Here is a 22,275-nt window from a genome sequence, read left to right as displayed (position 1 = left end):
TGAATATTTAAAATATTTTATGTTAACTAGTCAAGATTTTAATATTCCAACTTTAATAATTAACTGTAGTTTAACACCTAATAGCATAAGGATTTTTGAATATCAGATTCAAAAGAGTTTTGTTTGACTGTTGGACAAATCAGGATTTTTGGCTTACCCAACTATCAAGAACGTTTCAGCATCTGTGGACTGGATTTATTTCACTGGGACCTAGCCAATCAGCACCAGCTGCATTTCACTGATACAATTCCACATTTCACTATCACATCGAATGTCAGAACTATAGACAACTTCTTCCCCAAACCCTTCTGAGAACCACAGCACTACATTCCTGTCTAGCCTTTATCAAATGCCCTTTCTACCATTAATTGGTTTATTATCAAAATTTAGACTATTTCTCTCCATTTCTTTGTCCTTTTCGATTATCCAATAGCTTGAAGAATGCAGTTTCCAATCATGTTCGCAATCAGGTTTAGATTAGATTATTAGATCACAAGATGTACAAGTTGACAACTTTACTGAATTCTTTGTATAATGTGCAACTATACATAGGAGAACACTATTGGGCAACCATCCCCACCAATATGGCCAAATAGCTTATAAATCTTGCACGTTAACCCAAGGACAATAGCAGTGGGCCATTGGACCATCATATTTGCTTTACAGATCAGGTCTCATCTTCTCTTTCAAGCCCTCATTCCTGTTTAATCCCCATTATCCACAGCATACAAAGATCTGTTGATTTCTCTCAAGTATACTTGATGCCTGAGCATTCAGGGCCCTTGGAGAAAGTAATAGAAACAAAGTGAAAGAAATTTCATCTCAGAAATAGCTAACCCTTTATCTATGTGGCCAAATTCTAAACTTTCCAGCCAGAGGAGAATGGTTCTCACCAGATCCCCTTCAGATCTTTTTTCATAATTTTACAGCTGTTGCAAACATTCAACATAGTAATACATTGAAAGAGTACCTTTTTGCTCTTTCCAAATCGTCATTGGCTTGTTCCAGTTCTCGGATGTACTTCTGCAGTTGGTCTTTAACGGCTGTGGTTTCAGTAAGTTCATCTTGCAGCAAACTAATTCGCTTATAATTCTCTGTGTGATGTTCTTCTAGCTTTTCCTGAAATTCCAAATTAGATATTGCTGTAAATAACTGATGATATACTTCACCATACTCGCCTAATTTGGGTAGTTTAACACCTAATGGCATCAAATTCACTCAAATTCAGTTTGAATTTTTATCCAAAATAATCAACCAAACTAGCTAACATTTCGGGCCAACAACCCTGCAATCAGAACTACTCTAGTATCTCCAACAATTATCTTTATTTCAGATTTCCAGCATCTGGAGCTCTTTGATCATCCATCATTGATCATCTAAAATAGCTTAATAAGGGCTCCTACCACCCAAGGAACTACTCCCCAATGCTTACCTATTTTTCTTCTTTATTGGATGGTAGGAGAAAGAGGACAAAACTCAAATTGTTGAGGCAACAGACTGCAATAACCTGCATTAAATTAAATATTAATTTAAATTCAAATGCATTTATGAACATAAACTTGACAAAAAAACACCAGCTACTCCTCCGTTCTCACACTATGAGAATCTGACCTTATTTTCAACTCTGAGCAATGAACCAAAGCTTCAATGGAAGTGGTACAGATTCTGAATGGGCTAAAACTACCATAAAAGGGAGGTACTAGAAAAGCAACTTACAAGTGGGTAAATATTCTTGTCCAGATGGAATATGTCATAGGTTGCTGTGGGAAGAGAAGAAAGCAGAGGCCTTGCCCATAATCCAGCATCTAAATATTCAAGGGTGGTGCCCAACACCACAAAAATTGCAAGTGTTACACCCTTGTTCAATAAAAGGGCATCAGAATCACTCCAGCAACTACAGACCAGTCAGTTTAACCCCTAGTGGAACTGGTTCTACAGTCAGCAACAGAAATAATACATGCATGGATTGATTAGAGAAAGCCAGCATGGATTTACTAAAGGCAAATAGTATCCAATTAACTTAATAGTCCCTTTTGACATAAAGAGACAGCTCACACGGTATATCTGAAGTTCCAAAATAAAAGGCATTGATAACATGCTCACATAATAGGCTTGTCATCAAGATTCAAGTTGATGGAATAAAGGGAGCCATGGCTGCATAGATCAAACATAGCTTGATTTAACAAGTAGCAGCAAATAGGTTATTTACTTGATTGATGTATATAGTGGAGTTCTCGAGCAATTTCTTCCAGAATCACTTTTGTATTAAAGCTTTGGGTGTACCAGGTACAATATCCAAATTTGCAGATGGCACAGAGCTTGGAGACATGGTGAACAATGGGTGGGGTGAGAAAACAGGCAAAGACTTTGAAAGGCAGATTGGTAGGATAGTTGAGATGTGGTGGATGAAATTCAAGCCTGAGAAATAAGGGTCGCAGCTTGGCAGGAAGAATGAAACAAAGAAGGGATATAAGAACAGATCTGGGGGAAGACAAATTTGTTGAAAGTGGTTATTGCAGCAAACAGGATCCTGATCAGAATACAAGAGCAGGCAAGTCATAATAAACATACACCAGTTTGGCTACAACTTGAATCGGGTTAGTTTTGATCATCACACTTGGAGGGATGAAGGATTGCACTTGTGGGATTGTTCTACTCAAAACAAGAATGCAAGAGGATTTAAAGTAATGAAGATTGAGAGAAGCTATTCCCATTGAAGTGTTCAAGTATCAGAAGACAGAATGGCAAAAGAACCTAAAAGAGTGATATTTTCAAATGCAGCAAATAGTTAAGGCCATAAATACACTCCAGAGGTAGCATGGAGGAAGATTTAGTCATGGGGTTATAAGGAGTGGGACTGTCAAGATTGCTCTTCAATAAAGCCAGTGCAGACTCAATTTGCCAAATAGCTTCCTTCCACGCTGTAACCATTCTGTGACTGATCAGAGCAGATTCTCTCATGTGAATGCCAGGCAATTTCAGCAGTGGTGTTTGCTCTGCTGCTAGACTCAAAGGATAGCACAACGTGGAACACAGCCAGGCAGAGCTCAGCCAGCACATCTTGGAATTCCACCTTCATAGAAGAATTGCAAAGCTCATCAGAACTTGAGCTGAAAAATTCAAGTCTATGGTCTCTTATCTGCTGCAAACCCAAGCTACCAAAGTGAAAACAGCTACCAGCAAACAAGCAAATGCTTCTGTAATAAAACCTTGCAGTTACAACACAAGTGCAAATAAACAAATTTAAGTTGAAGATTGACCTGCTGAGTATCTAAAGCGTTCTTGCCTACCTTTAAGGAAATTCAATTAAACACAACGGATCCACTTATATTTTAGCATTAGAAAATTAGCACAAAAGTAAATAGGTGCAATTAGCATACCCCATTTTACAGTCATTGAAGCAAATGTGTAAAATCTTTGTTTAAATTTCTTTGATTAGAAGGTATTAATGCAGGATTAGTGTAAATGGATGGGTGGACTTGGAGGGCCAAAAGGGCCTTTTTCCATACTGTATGACTATGACCATCTTTCAAGAATGTAAACAGGGCAGTTCCAAGAATAGCAAATAAAGAACCATTAACAGACTTGAATTTTAGAAAAAAAATTGTATTTTTTTTTTGCAGTGATGACTCAGAATTTAACAAGCACACAACTTCAAATGGGGATTCAAAAAGCTTTTACTTTAATCAAGATAACTATGTTAAATATGATCAGAAATAGACCAGGTCATAAAATTCCCTTTGTAAATAAAGTACACGAAGCAATATTACCATACAAACTAACTTTTAATTTTTCAAGTCAAAGGCAGAACATAGAACCTCAAATTAGATAAAGTTCCATTGGTCATATTGGACCTCCAGTGTGTCACTAGAACAAATTGCTAACAGAATGATTATAAAAGGGACACCTTGGGAAAGCCTAGCTTTAATATCACCAGTATCCTTTTATACATGTCAAAAGTGCACAAGTCAGAATCAGCAAGATCAAATTTTGTCCCCTCACAATCAGTGTCCACGGCTAAAATCAACTCACTCGACACGTTTTTAAGCTCATATTTGCAATATTCTATCATCAACTGTGCCACAAGACTGACTACTTAGTTATGTAGGTCAAAATTCTCTTTACAAATAAAACCCCAAAGTCCATGATTAGTGCAGCAAGATCTTTTACCACAGTTCACATTGCCATTCAAAAATCCTGCACCTAACAGTACCCTTTGACAGAGCTACACAACACTAATAGCAATGGATTTCTTTTCAACTAACCAAAACAGATCTATATTTGCAACTCTGGCAGGTCACATTTATTCCATTTCAACCAAAAACTTACCCCAATTATTCACATTTATAAACCCAGAATTACATCCAGCACCTACACGAGTCAAAGTTCAGCAAATTGCACAGCAGATTACAGCAATCAATTCCTTGTTTTTTTTTAAAACCATTGTCTGTATACCAGTCTAAACAATAAATGCCTTTATGTTCCACATTAAAAATGTTTCTTAAACACATGTTAGCAAGTTTGGTACAAATTACCTAACAGTAGAGACGAATTCAAAGAAATTCTTCTGAAATTATTTTTCTACAGAATAAAATGAAAAATAAGATTTATCAACTAGGCAAAAGGACTTTTAAAATTTTAAACAAATGCTCAAAAGCACGTCAAATTAGAATATGTATCCAAAGACAAAACCATATGAGAAAGTTTATATAATTGGTAAGACTGAAAGTTTTGAAAACAAGTCATTGAAAAAACAGCTTGGCGAATAAATTCAATACCCATTTATAGTGCCAAACTATGAACAGATTCATTAACAGAACAAACCTCTTGCCACCAGTAATGATCTGATCTTCTGCCAAATTAACATCACGATAAAATGAGCCCACCACAGACATAGGGTTGTGCCAGCAATGAATAGACAGCCTGTTCATATTGACTATGATCTTTGAAGCCCAAAATAAATGCAATTGTCATTGTAATACATCCTTCCCTGTCAACACAATATATAGATAAAACTTAAGGATTAATGTGGAAAATCATACTCATTAAGCCTCATGAGCGAGTTTTCCTCTGCTAACAGAAAGAATCCACTGACTTGACAATTATTGCCCAAATTAATACAAAATAGAACATTGGCAGCTGGCCACCAAGCCTTCCCAAAACAAAAAAAATCAGAAAAAGATTTCTCCCAAGTTGTTTTTAAACCTACTCAAAAACCACCTCTTAAAAGTACCTGTTTTACAAAGAATACATCAGTAATGGAGGCAAGCTTACCTTGATGCAATCATCACAAATCCCTATGCAGTGCTTGCAATAGGAGTTCCAGACAGGCCTTGGAACATGATTTAGTCATTACAATGAACACCAGGCCAAATTTTATGTTAAGGCTCAACTATGATAATAACCACAACCCAAGTGTTCAATTTACTAGTATTTAAAATGGTTATATTAAAACACATGGCTGTTATATTTACAAGGAGCTCCCCACCAACACACCTTAAACAATTCAAGTTCCATACGGAGACGATTGTTGTCTGACAGCAGCTCACGATTTCTACTTTCAGCATGTTCAAGTTGAGTCTCCAATTCTGCTTCCAGTTCTCGACTTCCTTCCTGGAACTCAATTAGTTCTTCCCGCGTGTCCTGTGCTCTAATAAAGTTGAAGATTTAGAAAAAGCCAGATTTTGGTTTAACCATTTTCTTGAGATATCTCCATTCAAATCCAAATTTAAGTGTCAGTAACAAATCCAGTAATGCAGTTCGCCAATGTTTTACCCCAATTACTGGTCAGAATGTGCAACTTGCTACTACACAGACTACTTCACTGCAACTAAGTGAGTTTTTAAACAAAAAAACTAAATTCATGAAGTGGATAGAATCATATACCAATAGGATTAATTCAATTGTGGTAGACTAATACCCATGCAGGAATATTTACCAGCATAGACCAGTTAAGCCAAACAGCCCAAACCTGTATTGTACATTCTATACAAATTTCTTTTATGTGTCTTCAAATAATTTGTCAAATGGTTGAAAAGTGCCAACTGTAGGAAATATGTTGAATTTACGCCAATCCGTAGTTCAGAACAACTGTAAACCTCAAAGGTTTTTTTTGTAAAGCTACAAGCAGATACCTAGACTAAATTTACTACATTAAATATTCAGAAGTGCTACAAAGTGATCCACATCTTACACTAATGACAACCTCAGAGGGGATCTGTGCATTACTCTTACCGGTGTTGATATTTCAGAGCAAGCTCTTTCCAATAATTAATTTCCTCATCAACTGAACTGAAATTACTTCTTTCCAAATCATCCATTGCGACCAGTCCAAACTTGCTGTCTAAATTCAAAAAAGGTAATTTAACATATTTTGTACATTAAGATTTAATACATCTCATGCAAAACAACCCAAATCACAAGAACCTGAAAGTTTGAATTCTCCCAGTCTAGCAGGATCCATTTCTCAATCATGTAACAGATATTAAACAAAACCAAACATGAACACTATTGTAATTTTTTTTTAAGTTGAAATTGAGCACAAATGTATTGTTAGTCATTGATTATTACCAGGTTTGAACAAATTAGAGTTCATGAATTCAGGAATCAAGGAGAATTATAGAGGAAACTCAAGTTAGAAGTGACAAGCTTATAGATAAGGATTTCAAATGCAATGTGATGTTATAGAGGTACAAGTCTGCAGTTTGCTTCATGGAATGAACATCAGGTTAGTTTGCCCATTAGTTTATGAAAAGTGAATAGGGATGGAGATATAATACAGTAGTGTAGCAGTTAGTGTAATGCTTTACAGCACTGGCGACCCAGGTTCAATTCCCACCACTGTCTGTAAGGAGTTTGTACATTCTCCCCATATCTGCGTGGGTTTCCTCCCACATTCCAAAGACATATGGGTTAGGAAGTTGTGGGCATACTATGTAGGTGCCGGAAGCGTGGCAGCACTTGCCACCTGCAGGCTGCCCCCCAGAACACTACGCAAAAAAATGTATTTCGCTGTGTGTTTCGATGTACATGTGACTAATAAAGATATCTTATATTTTGTGGAAAGGGAGCAGAGAAACAACTTCAGGTGAAAGAATATTTGCTCCTCTGCCACTTCCTGTATATAGTTGGTTACAAGATTAAGATCAACATTATCTGCATCCACAAGTTAATTTTCCTATGTAAAATTGCAAGGATACAATGTTATAATCCAGTTACATTTGTAACATGCATACTAATTTGCTGGAGATACAATAGCAGAGCTGGAAAAGAGCAAGATTGGCATTAACAACTATATTGGATGCCACAGGCCAATCAACAACGTCAATGCACCAAACACAATGAAACACAGTCTGATAGGATCAGTAATCGTGAACAGCAAAAAAAGAAAAACAAAGTTTGATGGGAAAGTACACAGTTGAGAAATGTCACTATCGTTGGAGTCCTGGTAAGAGAAATTGAGAGATAATTAGGAGAGAAAAAAATCCGTAATTTAATTGATCATGCTCAAGAAGTGGGTTAATGTACAAGTTAGCAGAGATCAGAAAGTGATTAGCAAGAACATTGGGAATCAATCTCAAAAACAGAGGGGGCATGAAAGCAGGAGTGTTCAAGGAGCCAGGTCTTAACGTGAAAGACTAAAACTAAATAAGGATTGAGAAATCAGGGGAAGGAAATCATGGGCCCTTAATACCAACCCTCCAATTTAATTTCATCACGGCCAATTCTCTACCTCAATACCATATTCCCACTGCCCCAACATCCTTAAATATATTCAGTGACTTGGCCTCTATCCTTCTGTGCCGGAGAATTCCATGTTTGCCACCTTCCAAGGAAACCTCTCATCTCAGTCATAAACATCTTGCCACATATCCTAAATCACCCTCATCGTCTAAAATATCCTCCTGTCAAACGATCAGAATCTCATCACAATGATGAGATCTCCCATAATTCTTCTAAACTCCAGTGACTGTAGGACCAGACCACCCAGTCCCTCCTCATACAAAAGTCCTGCCATCTTACAAAGTCAGTCTGGTGGATGTTCATTACACTCCCTCTCTGGCTAGTACAGCTGTTCTTGGGCAAGGAGATCAAAATCACAGACGATACTCAAAATGTGGCCGCACCAAGGCCCTGTATGATACTCAAAACTTCTTGCAATGAAGGCCAGCACAGCACTCAATTTCTTAATTACTGCTCTAGCTTGTTTGCTTTCAGTGACTGGTATACAAGGACACCCAGATACTTTTGTACATCAGGCAGCATGGTAGCATAGAGGTTAGCGTAATGCTATTACAGCACCAGTGATCGGGGTTCAATTCCCACCGCTGTCTGCAAGGAGTTTGTACGTTCTACATGGGTTTCCTCTGGGTGCTCCAGTTCCCTCCCACATTCCAAAGACGTACGGGTTAGTAGGCTAACATGGGTGTAATTGGACAGCACAAGCTCATTGGACCAGAAGGGCCTGTTACCGTGATGTATAAATAAAAAAATCTCCCAATCTCCAAGATATTCCAGTCAGCTGCCACACTAGCACCTACCCAACAATGTGGAAAATTGTCCAGGTACATCCTGTCAAGAAACAGGACAAATCCAACCCAGCTAATTACCACCCCACTAATGATCCCCTCAAAGTGATGGAAGGATGATTGACAGCCTTATCAAGCAGCACTTGCTTAACAACAACCTGCTCACAGAAGCTCAGTTTGGGTTCCACCAAAGTCATTCAGTTCCTGACCTCATTACAGCCTTGGTCTAAACAATGGGGGGAGGGAGCTGAACTCCAGAGGTGAAGTGAGAGTAAATGCCCTTGATATCAAGATAGCATTTGATCCAGGATGGCATCAAGGCCTCCTGGCCAAACTGGAGTCAGTGGGAAACAGGGGGAAAACCCTTTGCTGGTTGTAATCATACCTAGCAAAAAGGAAGATGGTTACTGTGGTTGGAGGACAATCATCTCAGCTACATGACATCGCTGCAGGAGTTCCTCAGGGTAGTGTCCTAGGCCCAACCATCTCAGCTGCTTTCTCAATTATCTTCCTTCAATCATAAAGGTCAGAAGTAAGGATGCAGGCTGATGATTGCACAATGTTCAGCACCATTTGCAACTCCTCAGATAAGGAAGAAGTCCACATCCACAGCAAAACCTGAACTATATTCAGGCCTGGACTGATAGATGGCAAGTAACAATGTAGCTACAAGAGCAGATCAGAGGCTAGGAACCCAGCATGTGAGAGAATACTCTCCATTTGCCTAGACAAGAGCAGCTTCGACAAGAAGCTTGACACCATACAGGACATAACAGCCCTCTTGATAGGCACCCGATCCACAACCATTCATTCATTCACTCCCTCCACCACTAATGCACTGTAGCAGCAGTTTGTACAGGATGCACTGAAGCAACTCACCAATACTCCTTGAGCAGTACCTTCCAAACCCACCACCTCTACCAGCTAGAAGAGCAAAAGCAATAGGAACACCATCACCTTGAAGTTGTCCTCCAAGCTACACACCATCCTGACATATTGCTATTCCTTCACTGTCACTGGATCTAAATCCTGGAACGCTCTCCTTTACAGAATTGTGGGTATACACACACCTCAAGGACTACAGCAGTTAAATGGGAAATTAAATGCTGGTTCAGCCTGAGAAGCCCACATCCTTTGAACAGAAAAACATACTACCTTTCTGTTTTTCCTACCAAAGGGGATAATGTTATATTCTTCCATGTCATGCTGCATCTGTATATATCTACCCATTCACTCAACTTCTCTAAATGATTGAAGTATCTTTGGATCCTCCTCACAACCCCACCCCATTTCACATCATTACTTTCCCTCACCCAAACCAAATTAGCTGCAGTTCTAGCACTGATCTCTGCAGTAGCCTGAGCCACTGCCTGACACCCTGAAAAACCCATTTATTCCCATCTGGTTTCATGACTGCCAATCAATTTTCATAGTATGCTAGTATATTACCCATTATCTCATGTGCTTTAATTTTGCACACTAATCGCATGGACTTGTCCAAAGAGCTATCAAGATCCCAATACACCACACCAACTGGTTCTCCATTGTCTATTATTATACCTGTTACATACTATGCAAAGGACAAAAAAAATTTCAGTGAAATCAATGTGGTTGAAGCTTTTACAGACAATGAATTAATAAACCAGTAAAACACTTGAAATACCACAAGACAAACTAACTCAGTGAAGTCTTCATCACATCCATTCCCATGCTAAAATCCAAGAAATTCAAGAAGAGTATCAAACTCACATCCTTTTAACAGGAGCAAGATGAAAAGAATTTATCTTGCTTGACAAATCAAAACAACTTGACAGCTTGCTCATTATCAATATGGCTGCCTTTATTTTCTTTTACAGCCTGCTGCCTTGGCACCATCCATTTACCTCATTCACCAACTTTTAAAAGCAGTTCTCTCAAAATTAACTTGGTCCAAGTAACACTGTAATCATATTATTCTAGCCCAAGTAATTTCACTCCATCATTGGAGGTAAAAGACACTATATAGAGTTGAGGGTCAATCATAGTGCATTCACTCAATACTGACTGAGCATTTGATTTTTCTTCTTTGTATTTTTGTTTCAATCCAGTGGTATTTCTCCCTTTTTTGGAATTTCATAAAAGCAAATACTTTATTACGAAAGCTTTTGTCAAAGGCATTAGCATTATCTCTATAAAGGACAACTAAACAGAAAATTTGGATTAACACCACATCATATTCAAAGTCATTACAATTTTCCATCAGGTCAGTGACACCACCGACCCACACAAACAGTCAATATTCTACATCCACATTCAGCATTCTTAAAGCAAAATTAATGAAAAAGGCAAATTCTGCACAAATAACAGTTATTACTAGTGGCTTTATTCCCCCCAAGGGATGGAAAGGGGGAAATAACCAGCTGTTAATACGTTAAAAACAAGTCACCCGCATAATCAATAACTACTGCCATTCTAACAAGCACCAGGCTAACCACAAAAGTCCTTGTTGCAAATGGCTGTAGGGATGTAACTGCAATCAGTATTTCCGATTCTGACTATTCCACGTTGTACTAGGCTAGCGGTCCAAAAATATTAGATCACAGGATCGGTTTATCCACTTCCCGGAAGGAAGCAAAAAAAAAGATGAGAAATTAACAGAACTTCTGATCCAAATTTCCTCACATCGCTACAAAACAATAATACTTCAACAGAAAAAAAAACAAGAAATCGAACAAGAATTGATTCAATACAAAAGTCAGGGGGGAGTTCAGTGTGAGAAACTGACACGTGGCAAATTCCTGGGATATGGAGTCAGGGAATTCGGGTAGTTGGTGTGCAGGGAAACTGGGGAACGACTGGGCCGGAAACCGCGGCTGTCCTCGGATTCGCAGTTAAAAGCTTGATTAAAGAGTTGGCGGTCTGTCATTCAGGGCACGTAAGGTGGTGCTTCACAGACACCCGCAGGCACCGGGTGGGGCACAGGAGGGCGGCGAGAAACGGGAACCGACGGGCGGATGACGCCCAGCCCCTCACGGACACCCCCGACTCGCTGCCGAAAGCCTGCACGGCGGCGGCAATCGCCGCCTCAGACAGGGGAGCGGGCAGAACCAGGCCCCGATGCTCGGAGCTCAGAACCAGTGGCACTAGGAGGGAGGTTGTCCGCCGTTACTCACCAACGTCCCTTTGGCCGCCGTCCGCCCGTGTTTGTCACCTCGGCCGCCTGCTCCTGGCTCTTTAAATCCAAACCATCACAACCGGGCGACTCTCCGCCGCAATTGGCTGGCGGCTCCAGGCGACTCACCTCATACGCTGAGCAGCAGCCAATCACGGCGTGCAATGGCGTCACGCACCCATTTCGCACGACCCCGGAGCGGCGCCGCTCCCGCAGTCAGCTGCCTCTGTGAATGGCGGTTCGCCCGCGACTGCTCGACCTTTATTCCAGTCAGCTGAGCCTCCCACCTGTCTTCTGCCACTTTCAAAGAACCTCACTTCTGAAACATCCACTTGTTTAATTCCCTCGCAAAGAGTATGCATTTCTAACGCAGGTCGCTTCTTTCCAAAATCTAATGCAATTTCTTTTTTCTCACTAGTTAGTGTGTTGTATCTGCGAGCTTACTGGAGTTTAGCCTTGCTTTCAAAAACATAGCCGGTTTCCACGCAACAATCAATGTTACCCACAGTTGGTCAATAGATCTCCGTGTAAACGCAGACTCTGGCTATGCACGTTATTTCCACACAATGTAGTCAATGCTACTCGATCATTAGAGTCTCCATGTAGTGCCATCAACTCGCTTCATTAAAGCAATGTTTCACCACGCTGTGCCACTCAAGATTTTTGAATAAATTGAAGGCTCTTCGAACGCATTTCTAAACAACATAGTGTCATTCAATGTGCTCATTCATTTCCATGCTATGCACTCAAAGCTTCCCGACGTCCTAATTTAAGAGCATTTAGTCAAAGACATCTTTTTGTGAAAGACGAGATAGTTAACGATGAGGAAAGCCATTCAGTTTTATCTCCGCTATCCAGAACGCTCTACAGCTCTTCTGTGATAATCGCCGACTTCTATTTAAATCACATAGAAATGAGTTGCGATATAGAAATTAATCCTAAATTTATTTTTCACTATTTTGACCCTGTGGCCTCGAAGCAAACTTTAAATTTGCCTTTTTAAATATCTTTTTGACTTTGAACACTCAGGCTGTCATTTTGCAAACAGGAGTAAATCACACGCCAATGAATGCCTAATTTAGTAACAATCACTACCCAGTCAATCCAGCACTGTTTAAAATAGCCACTACTTTTAAAAGCAAAACTGAGAAAACAAGCTAGCAGTTTGTGATAGCAATGTAAACAAAACAAACAGTACAAATTGTGAAAAAATGTAATCACGCAAAATACTCGAGATTTGTAGAGAATGGGTATTCATGTTGATTTCAAATGTGAACATTTTAAACACAATTGTTTTTCTGAACAGATAACAGAGATTTGAAATAGCTTTGAAAAAAAGAGTATGTTTCTTTTTGCTTGTCTTAATTTAGATGCCCTGGGCATATTTAAATTATTGAATCTGTTTAACAATTTCCAGTTTTCCACTACTGCTGTGCTATGTGTGTTGGAAGTCTGGCTCCCATCCATGTCTGAATTTGTAGGTGTTCCCTAAACATGGATTTTTGTTAAAAGGTAATACAACATTATTGAGTAATAAATGAATCTCTTATAAACTATCAAAATCATTTTAAAACTGCAGCGTTAGATTGCAAGGAAGAGAGAAATAGAGACAAAGAAATTTACAGTAAAAATTTATGTACCTAACCTGACTTCCCAACTGGCACTCAATTACAATGTTTAAAACCCATTTAGACATGGATAGGGAAAGGCTTAGAGGATATGGGCCAAATACAGGCAAATGGGACTGGCTCAGGTAGACAACTTGGTCAGCATCAATGAGCTGTGCCAAAGGGCCTGTTTCTGTGCTGTATAAACTATGACTCTATGACATTCATGAGATGAATGCAAGACAGATAAATGTAAGGTAAGAGGGTAGAGTTTTAGGACTTTAGGTAGTGAGGAGTGAATGAGAAAATTAAAGTAACATCTATTTTCAAAGACTAGTATAAATTCAATCTGAATAATTAACATTATTTTAGATTAGTCTAAGCAGCCCTTAATTCTGTAATAACCTACTCAATGACGCTCAATTTAAAATCCATCAAGTTGTCCCAAATCTGAATAATCCTCGGTTAGAGTTTGTCACGACCACTGAAAATCTCATTGCAGCCTTCAATCAAACATAAGCCATGAGATAAATTCAAGATGAGTGACTATTTTGACATGAACGAGTATTCAACTAAGTGGGATGCCAGGAATCCCTAATCAATGTAGAATCAATTGAGTTCAATGGAAAAGGCATTGGTTACTGGAATCACATTTAGTGCAAAAGATGCTCATGGTTATGGGGGCCAAACATCTCAGAACATGGCTGCAGAAATTTCTTAGTTGATCACCTTCGCTCCATCACAAACTCAGAAGCTGGTCTAATCAGTGACAACTGCACAGTATTGTTTTGCAATTCATCAGCTGATGAAGCAGTACATGTGCATCTGCTGCAAGACTCGTATAACAAGAAAACTTGTACTAAAAAACTGAAAATAACATTTACACTCCAATTGACCTTCGGCAGCAGTGACTGTCTTCAACAAAAATGAGCCTAATCACCTCCCTTTAGCATTCTATGCCATTAATATCAAATTAACATCTTGGTGAACACATCAGAAATTCAATTCCAATAGTCATGTATTGTGCTAACTAGAGCAAGCCAAAAAATGGGGATCTGTAGTTTGTGGCCTGCATCCAAAATGGACCAGAAATTATATAAAGAACCATGTCAGTATCTGTGCTTAAAATTTGAAGACCCCATAGGTTAAGATAATTTACAGATATTGAATTTGGACTTAATAGATTGCAGATCATATTGGAAGAAGCTGGGGGGGGGGGGTAACTTAGTTGGTAATGAGGGGCAATATGATTATAGAATTATGTGTTTCTAGAATTGATTTGATTATGAAACAAAAATAGGAGGGTTCTATAATTGAAGTTGGACTGCATGGTGCCTCATAGCACCAACAACCCAAATTTGTTTCTGACTTCCAGTGCTGATTGTCCGGAGTTTGCTCATTCTTGGGTGATCTGTCCCGGGCCCTGCAATCATGAAGAAGGCATGCCAGTGCCTCTACTTTCTTAGAAGCTTAAGATTTGGCATGTCATCAAATACTCTCAACAAACTTGAGAGTATCCTGATTGGTTGCATCACAGCAATTCCAATGCACAGGAACACCAGGCTGCAGAGAGTAGTGGACACAGCCCTCCCCACCATTGACAGCATCTACAGGAGGTGCTGCCTCAAGAAGGCAGCATCATCAAGGATCTCCACCATCCAGGGCATGCCCTCTTCTCACTGCTACTGTCAGGCAGGCGGTACAGAAGCCTGAAAGCCTACACCATCAGTTCAGGAACTGCTACTTTCCTACTACCATCAAGTTCTTAAACCAACCTAAACAACCCTAGTCCTTCCTCAGCAATGGAACACTATGGACCACCTCTTGCACTACCATGGACTTATCTCTGATAGTCTTTTTTTAGCACTGTCTTGCTTTCGCACAATCCTTTCTTCTCTCTTCTTCACAGTATTCTGTGTGTTGTCTGTACCTACATGCCTGTGATGCTGCTGCAAGCAAATTTTTCATTGAACCCATACCTCACTGTACTTGCGCATGGGACAATAAACTCAACTTGACTTGACTCTCTGTACCATGTTGGTTTCAGTTTCTTCCCACATCTCAAAGACTTGTCGGTTGGTAGGTTAATTAGCCCCTATAAATTGCCTCTTTTATGTAGGTGAATTGTAGAATCTGGGGAATTGATTGGAACATGGGGAGAATAAAATATTAGTGTATAATTAACATAAATGGGTACTTAATGGTTAGTATGGACTCGATGGGCCAAAGGGTCTGTCTGTGCTGTATCACTTTATGAGTACAACAATTTTCCTTTTCTCTTTTTTATAAGCAAAACTGATGATTATGTAAATGTGTTGGTTCTCTGGTGGTGGTCTATTTTGAATCTGGAAGGCTTGCGATGATATCAACCATTATGAAATGCTATTTTAAAATTAGATGTGGTGAATAACAACATTTTAAATTGCTTTCCAGTTTCTAAATATGCTTTCAGAAATGTTCAAGTGAAGAACAGATTCATCTTTATTACAGATTTAAAACATTTGCATTGTTCTTCCTGTTATGAATAAGTTGGCATGAATGTCAACATTTCTTAAATTACAAATGTTAATGCATGGTCAAGTCTCTAAGAACCCCACTGTTTCCATGAGAAATTGTTACTGGGTTCAAGTAAAGAAATCTTTCAGTATCTTCTGCAAACAACTCCTTTTCTCACCATCCATTTTCAATAGGATCATCTTACAAAGGAATCTATTGATCACCACAAATAGCAAATTCAAATGCAAATGGAGTTCCCACCAAGCTCCTTTTTGTAGTGTTTAGTGGTTTTACTTCAGATCCTAGTTTCCCATCAATGTGCAGGGAAACAGTGCATATCAAAACAGTACTGCTATAGCAATGCTAAAGAAAAATAATTATGGAAGGGTGCACGAATAAACAAATACTCATTGTTCATCAGCTGATAGCACGATATTAGAAACAAATTTAAAGTTTAACAATGGAGTCATGTTTATTGGCTTGATAGATTGATTTACAAAATAAAGACAACATGAATAGAGAGGCATAGAACTGAAATCCAGTTGAATAAAGGCAAATAGCAAAGATTCAACATTATTCTTTGGGGAGGCCATGGTAGTGATTAACAACATTCTTTTAGACGCACTTCCCTCTTCTCACATGGATTCATCATGAACAATGAAAAAGCTTAACATTTTTCTTCTTGTAAGAAATTACAAGGAATGGTGCTGCACAATGTAGTATATACATTTTCAACGCAAGAGCTGTAAACAATGCATTGCAAGAGCCATTTTCCCAGCTCAGGCAAAGCACTCTTGCATATTTCAAAGCTCCTATAGCATTTATCTTCTTCCAGTGAGGAACTCAGTTCACAGGAGAAACAAAGCAATAACAAAGATGTTACTGAGTTCAAGTGTCACATGAATTACCCTAGAGTCCACACCTACAATTAAGATAAACATTTAATGCAGAATTAATCTTTATTTACCAAATTGGATTACTAGAGCATAAAGTAAGTGGAGGAAAAATCTGTTATCAGTCTGCTAACATCCTGGTGTAGATTTTTTATTGATACAACATTATCAATGTCATTGTACTTCCAGTGAAGGAGCTCAAATCTGCACATCTGCCTTTGTTCCTGTAACATCAGAACTGATAACAGTTAGAGCAAAAATGAGATTTAAGATGGAAAGGTTGAAGACAACAAAACAGAAAGTTTGTGATGGGCTGGAAGGTCATACTGGACATTATCCCTTTCTGTCATTTAACGCATCAAAACCCGAAGCATCGGCAACCACCTTCAGCCAGAAGTGCCAGATTGATGATTCATGACCTCTGCCAGCCATCATCCCAGAAGCCAGTCTTTACTCAATTTGATTCATTGTACGATATGAATAGTTAGCAGAGAATAAAAGCCCCAACGGTTGAATTATGTTCTAAATCTCACTGTGAATCTAGCCAAGCTGTTCCAGTAAAAAAAAGTAAGAAAAGATGAATTTATTTCATAAATGTAGCCCCACATTTTAAGAACAAAGGGTTAAAGAAAACAAAAGGGATCCCCAGACCAGTTACCTGACATCAATGCTGGAATTTATTATTAAGGATGTAGCAACAAGGTACTTGGAAAATAATAATTGGACTGGGCAGAATTAACATAGATTTCTGAAAGGGAAATCATGTTTGGCATCCCTGTTAACTTTTTTGACATAAATAAAAATAGATAAGAGTGAACCTGAACCACGGATGTGCTAATTTGGACTTCAAGAAGCAATTTAATACGGTGCCATGCAAGAGGTCACTAATCACTAAACAATTAGTTTATTGTCATATAGACCCGGGCGTAATGAAGCATGAAGCTCACAGAGTAAACAGTATACATGGTAATAATAAATACAGCAGGCACAAAACAGCAGTATGGTGCAAAGATTGTAGTGCAACATGAAGTAGTGCAGAAAGAAAGGGGTGTGTAAAGAGGTGATTCATTCAGAAGCCTGATAGCAGTGGGGACGTTGTTCTTAAGTCTGGACATCCGAACTTCCAAGCTCCTGCATTTTCCCCCAGAAGGTAGGAGAGAAAAGGAAACGACCAGGGTGGCAGGCATCCTTGATGATACTACTAGTCTTCCTGAAGCAACAACACCATGAAGGTGGACTGGATGGAAGGAAGTGACAAGCCTGTGGTGGACTGGGCAGTATTTACCACTCTCCCTAGGTTCCATCAGTCAAGAGTAGTGCAGTTGTTATACCAGGTTTCCTATAGCTCATCTGTAGAATTTCAAGAGAAACCTCATGGACATGCTGAATCTTCTCAGACGCAAATATGCTGATGCACTTTCTTGATCACTGCATCAGGGTGAAGGCACCAGATGAGGTTGCTAGTGTCATGGATGCCAAGAAACCTGAAGCTGTCAACCACCTTTACAACAGCTCCGTTGATGAAGACAGGATTGTCTTCACCCATTCAACTATCTCCCCCATGCCCCACACTTCCGTAGGGCCACTCTTTCATCTTGCTGACATTAAGGGCTATTTTGTTGTTCTGACACCATGATTAGAGCACATTAGATTGGGGGTAATATGCTGGCCTGGACTGAGGGTTAGTTAGTTGGCAGAAAACAAGATTTCAATAAGCTGATTTTAAAAGATAGACCAGTACAGCACAGGAACAGGCCCTTCAGCCCACAATGTCTGCGCTGAATACAAGTTGGGTTGAGAATTTGTGGTGAGCTACAGGGATCAGTGCCTGCTATTCACAATCCTTATCAATAATTTGGACTGGGTAGCCAAGTATAATATATCCAAGTTTGCTGATGGTACAAAGATGCAAGTTGTGAGGAGGATGCAGGAAGGCTTCAAGGAGGAGAGAGATAGGTTAAGTGAGCACCTAGAAAATCATGTAGATAAATGTGAGATCATTCACTTAGGTATAGAGAGGAAATTTTTTTTTTAAATGTGAAAGATTGAAAGATATTGGTATTCAGACATGGATGTCATTGTACATGTGTCACCTTGTAGGTCTGGTCTCCCTATCGAAGGATTTACTTGTGATGGAGGGACACAATGAAGCTTCACCACATTGAGTCCTGGGTGATGAGATTAAAAGACTGGGCCTATATTCTCTAGACTTTAGAAGAATGAAAGGTAATTTCAGAAGATTCCTATGTGAATTGACACAGTAGATACAAGAATGATAATACCCATCTGTGAGAAGGGTCTAAGAGGTCAGAGTCTCAAATTAATAGGCCGGACATTCAGGACTAGGATGAGAGAAAAATGTCATCATCCAGAAGATAGTAAATCTTGCAAATTCTCAGTTAAAGAGGACTGTGGCAGCTTAGTCATTGAATATATTAAAGACGGCAATTAATAGATTTCTGAATATTAGGCTATTCTAGGAATTGAATAGGAAATTGGTGCTGAAGTAAAATGTCAGCTCTGATCTCATCGAATGGTGGAGTAGGCTTGAGTAACTGCATTTACCCTAATGAGGCAATAAATCATGTATATAAAAAAGGACAAGGGTTAGGCCATATGTTCCTGCATACCTACTCCAACCATTCAATGAGTTCATGGCTGATCTGATCTTTGGCCTCAACATTTGCCCTATCAATCCCATAATCTCTGATAAATGTTATGTGAAAATCTTACTTTTGAATATACTTTAAGATTCAGAATCTATAGCTCTCGGATCTGGAGAGTAACAGCTGTCAAATGAAATAATTTGTCTCAGTCAAGTAGTCAAATTTATGTCCTGAAATAAAAGCAGAAAGTGCTGGAAGCATACAGCAGATCAAGCAGCACCCATGGAGAGAGAAACAAATTAAATCTTCTGGTTAATGGGTGAACTGGAGAAGTGAGAAAACAAGTGTGTTTTAAGTTGCAAAGAGGGGAAGAGTTGGAGACAACAGCAGGAATGTTCTTGGTACAGAGAGCAAAGTTTTTAGGGTAGTAATTACTTTGAAAACCAGCAGTTAAAGAGAAACAAATTGAAACAAAGGGTTGTAACCTCAAATTGTTAAATTCAATATCAAGTCCCAATTATTGCTTCTGCCGAGACAGAAGATGAGGTGCCATTTTATTCTTCTTTATACCAATCAGAATCCCCTGAGGATTCAACATCAATGCATGAATTTCTAAGAGATTTGAAGATTCCCCAATTACCTTTAAATGAACGCTTTACATTAGAAGCACCCATTTCGGAGGAAGAAATAAAGAAAGTAATATTTTCAATGAACTCGGGTAAAGCACCCGGCCCTGACGGATATACACCCGAATTTCTTAAATCCTTTTCTGGTATTCTTGTTCCCTGGTTAGAAATAATTTTTAAAGATTCCCTATCAGTGGGTAAACTACCACAATCCTTCTATGAAGCAACCATTTCTTTGATTCTTAAAAAGGATAAAGATCCCACTGATTGTGCATCTTATAGACCTATTTCTTTATTAAATGCAAATTCAAAAATATTTTCCAAATTATTGGCCTCTAGATTGGAAAAGGTTCTTCCACAAATTATCTCTGAAGACCAGACAGGATTTATTCAGAATCGTTATTTACATTTTAATATTAGGAGATTAATGAATATTACATATACCCCTTCATCCCAAATTCCAGAATGTGTTGTCTCACTAGATGCCGAAAAGGCATTTGACAGAGTCGAATGGGAATATCTATTCATTACACTTCAAAAATTTAATTTTAGCCCTACATTTATATCTGCGATTAAACTGATTTATTATACACCTATGGCTTCAATACTTACTAATAATCAAAGATCCCCTTTGTTTAGGCTTTTTTGAGGTACTAGACAAGGTTGCCCTTTAAGTCCTTTGTGGTTTGATATTGCTTTGGAACCCTTGGCTATTGCACTTCGGGACTCTTCAAATATATGTAGCATTACTCACAGACAGAAGATTCATAAGATATCTCTTTACGCAGATGACCTGTTACTTAATACTTCTAATCTGGAGGAATCTATCTCCACAGTACTATCACTACTAGATCAGTTTAGTGTTTTCTCTGGCTATAGATTAAATCTTAGTAAGACTGAACTTTTTCGGTTAAATATGCAAACCCCAATTTACAGGCAATTACCTTTTAGATTAGTAACTGACTATTTTATGTATTTAGGTGTTAAAATTACCAAGAAACATAAGGACTTATTTAAAGTTAATTTATTGCATTTAATTGACCATGTTAAACATTTATTAAATGGTCTCCACTGTCTTTATCATTGGTAAGCCGAATTAATACAGTTAAGATGAATATTTTACCAAAACTTTTATATTTATTTCAAGCAATTCCAACTTTTGTCCCAAAATCTTTTTTTAACACTATTGATTCTAAAATTCTTTCATATATTTGGCAGAATAAAAACCCAAGGTTAAGTAAGAAATATTTACAAAAACTAAAAAAGGATGGTGGTATGGCCCTGCCTAATTTTAGATTATATTATTGGGCAATTAATATCAGATATTTAATTTTTTGGATACAAGATTTAGATGTAATTCAATGTCCCAAATGAGTACACCTTGAGCATCAATCAGTACTTGGACTTTCATTAGTTTCTATTTTAGGAGCTTCACTCCCTTTTGCACTTACCAAATTAAGCAAACATATGACTAACCCAATAGCTAAACATACAATATGAATATGGTTTCAATTTCGTAAATTTTTTGGATTGAATAAATTAAGCAAACATATGACTAACCCAATAGCTAAACATACAATATGAATATGGTTTCAATTTCGTAAATTTTTTGGATTGAATAAATCCCATTCAATCTAATTTTTTCTTTCAACCATCCAGAGTTGACTCAGCTTTTTCTATATGGAAAAGGAAGGGAATAGTATGTTTTCGTGATTTATTCATTGATAACTGTTATTCACCTTTTGAACAACTGTCTAACAAATACAATTTGCCTAGATCACACCTTTTTCGATATTTGCAGATTAGAAATTTTTTAAAAGCTACTATATCCTCTTTTCCGACACCATACAAAACTGAAATTACAGAAAAAATTTTTAGGTCTTAATCCTTATCAGAAGGGGTTGATAGCAATAATCTATGATTTAATTATGAAAATATGTCCAGAATCACTGGACAAAATTAAGAATGAATGGGAAAGTGAACTCCAGACATCTTTACCTACAGAGACATGGAAGAAAATTCTTCATTAATGTGTGCCAGACATTCTTTGATACAGTTTAAGGTAGTTCACAGGACCCATATGTCAAAAGATAAGCTAGCCCATTTTTATCACCATATAAATCCTATACGTGACAGATGTAAATCGAATGTGGCTTCTCTGACACATGTTTTGGTCCTGTCCTCTTTTGGAAAAATATTGGAAAGACATTTTTAACATTATCTCAACTGTATTGAATATTGACTTACAACCTCACCCTATCACTGCAATTTTTGGATTAACAAGGATAGAGTCTGGCCATTTATCTGCTTCCGCTTACCGTATGATTGCCTTTGTTACATTAATGGCCAAACGATCCATTTTGCTTAA

The 22,275-nt window shown here is 38.3% G+C and overlaps 1 protein-coding gene across 3 annotated transcripts in view; it reads right to left on the bottom strand.

Moving 5' to 3' along the window:
* Positions 1-22,275, bottom strand: part of nde1 (nudE neurodevelopment protein 1) — a 44,009-nt gene that overhangs the window by 18,692 nt on the left and 3,042 nt on the right. For 2 of the 3 annotated variants that reach the window (XM_052020829.1, XM_052020828.1), the window contains exons 2-4: positions 6,235-6,343; positions 5,497-5,650; positions 971-1,119 (exon numbers count right to left, since the gene is read on the bottom strand). In XM_052020829.1, coding sequence (XP_051876789.1) covers positions 971-1,119; positions 5,497-5,650; positions 6,235-6,320 — 389 coding nt within the window. In that variant the 5' untranslated portion in view covers positions 6,321-6,343. Of the gene's footprint in view, positions 1-970; positions 1,120-5,496; positions 5,651-6,234; positions 6,344-11,680; positions 11,820-22,275 lie in introns of those variants that run through there. The other variant, XM_052020827.1, reaches the window with a different exon arrangement.

This window comes from Pristis pectinata, chromosome 8 (assembly GCF_009764475.1).
Source record: "Pristis pectinata isolate sPriPec2 chromosome 8, sPriPec2.1.pri, whole genome shotgun sequence".
In the NCBI taxonomy this organism is placed as follows: Eukaryota; Metazoa; Chordata; class Chondrichthyes; order Rhinopristiformes; family Pristidae; genus Pristis; species Pristis pectinata.
The sequence above is the reverse complement of the archived record's forward strand: the minus strand, read 5'-3'. Positions and strand labels throughout refer to the sequence as shown.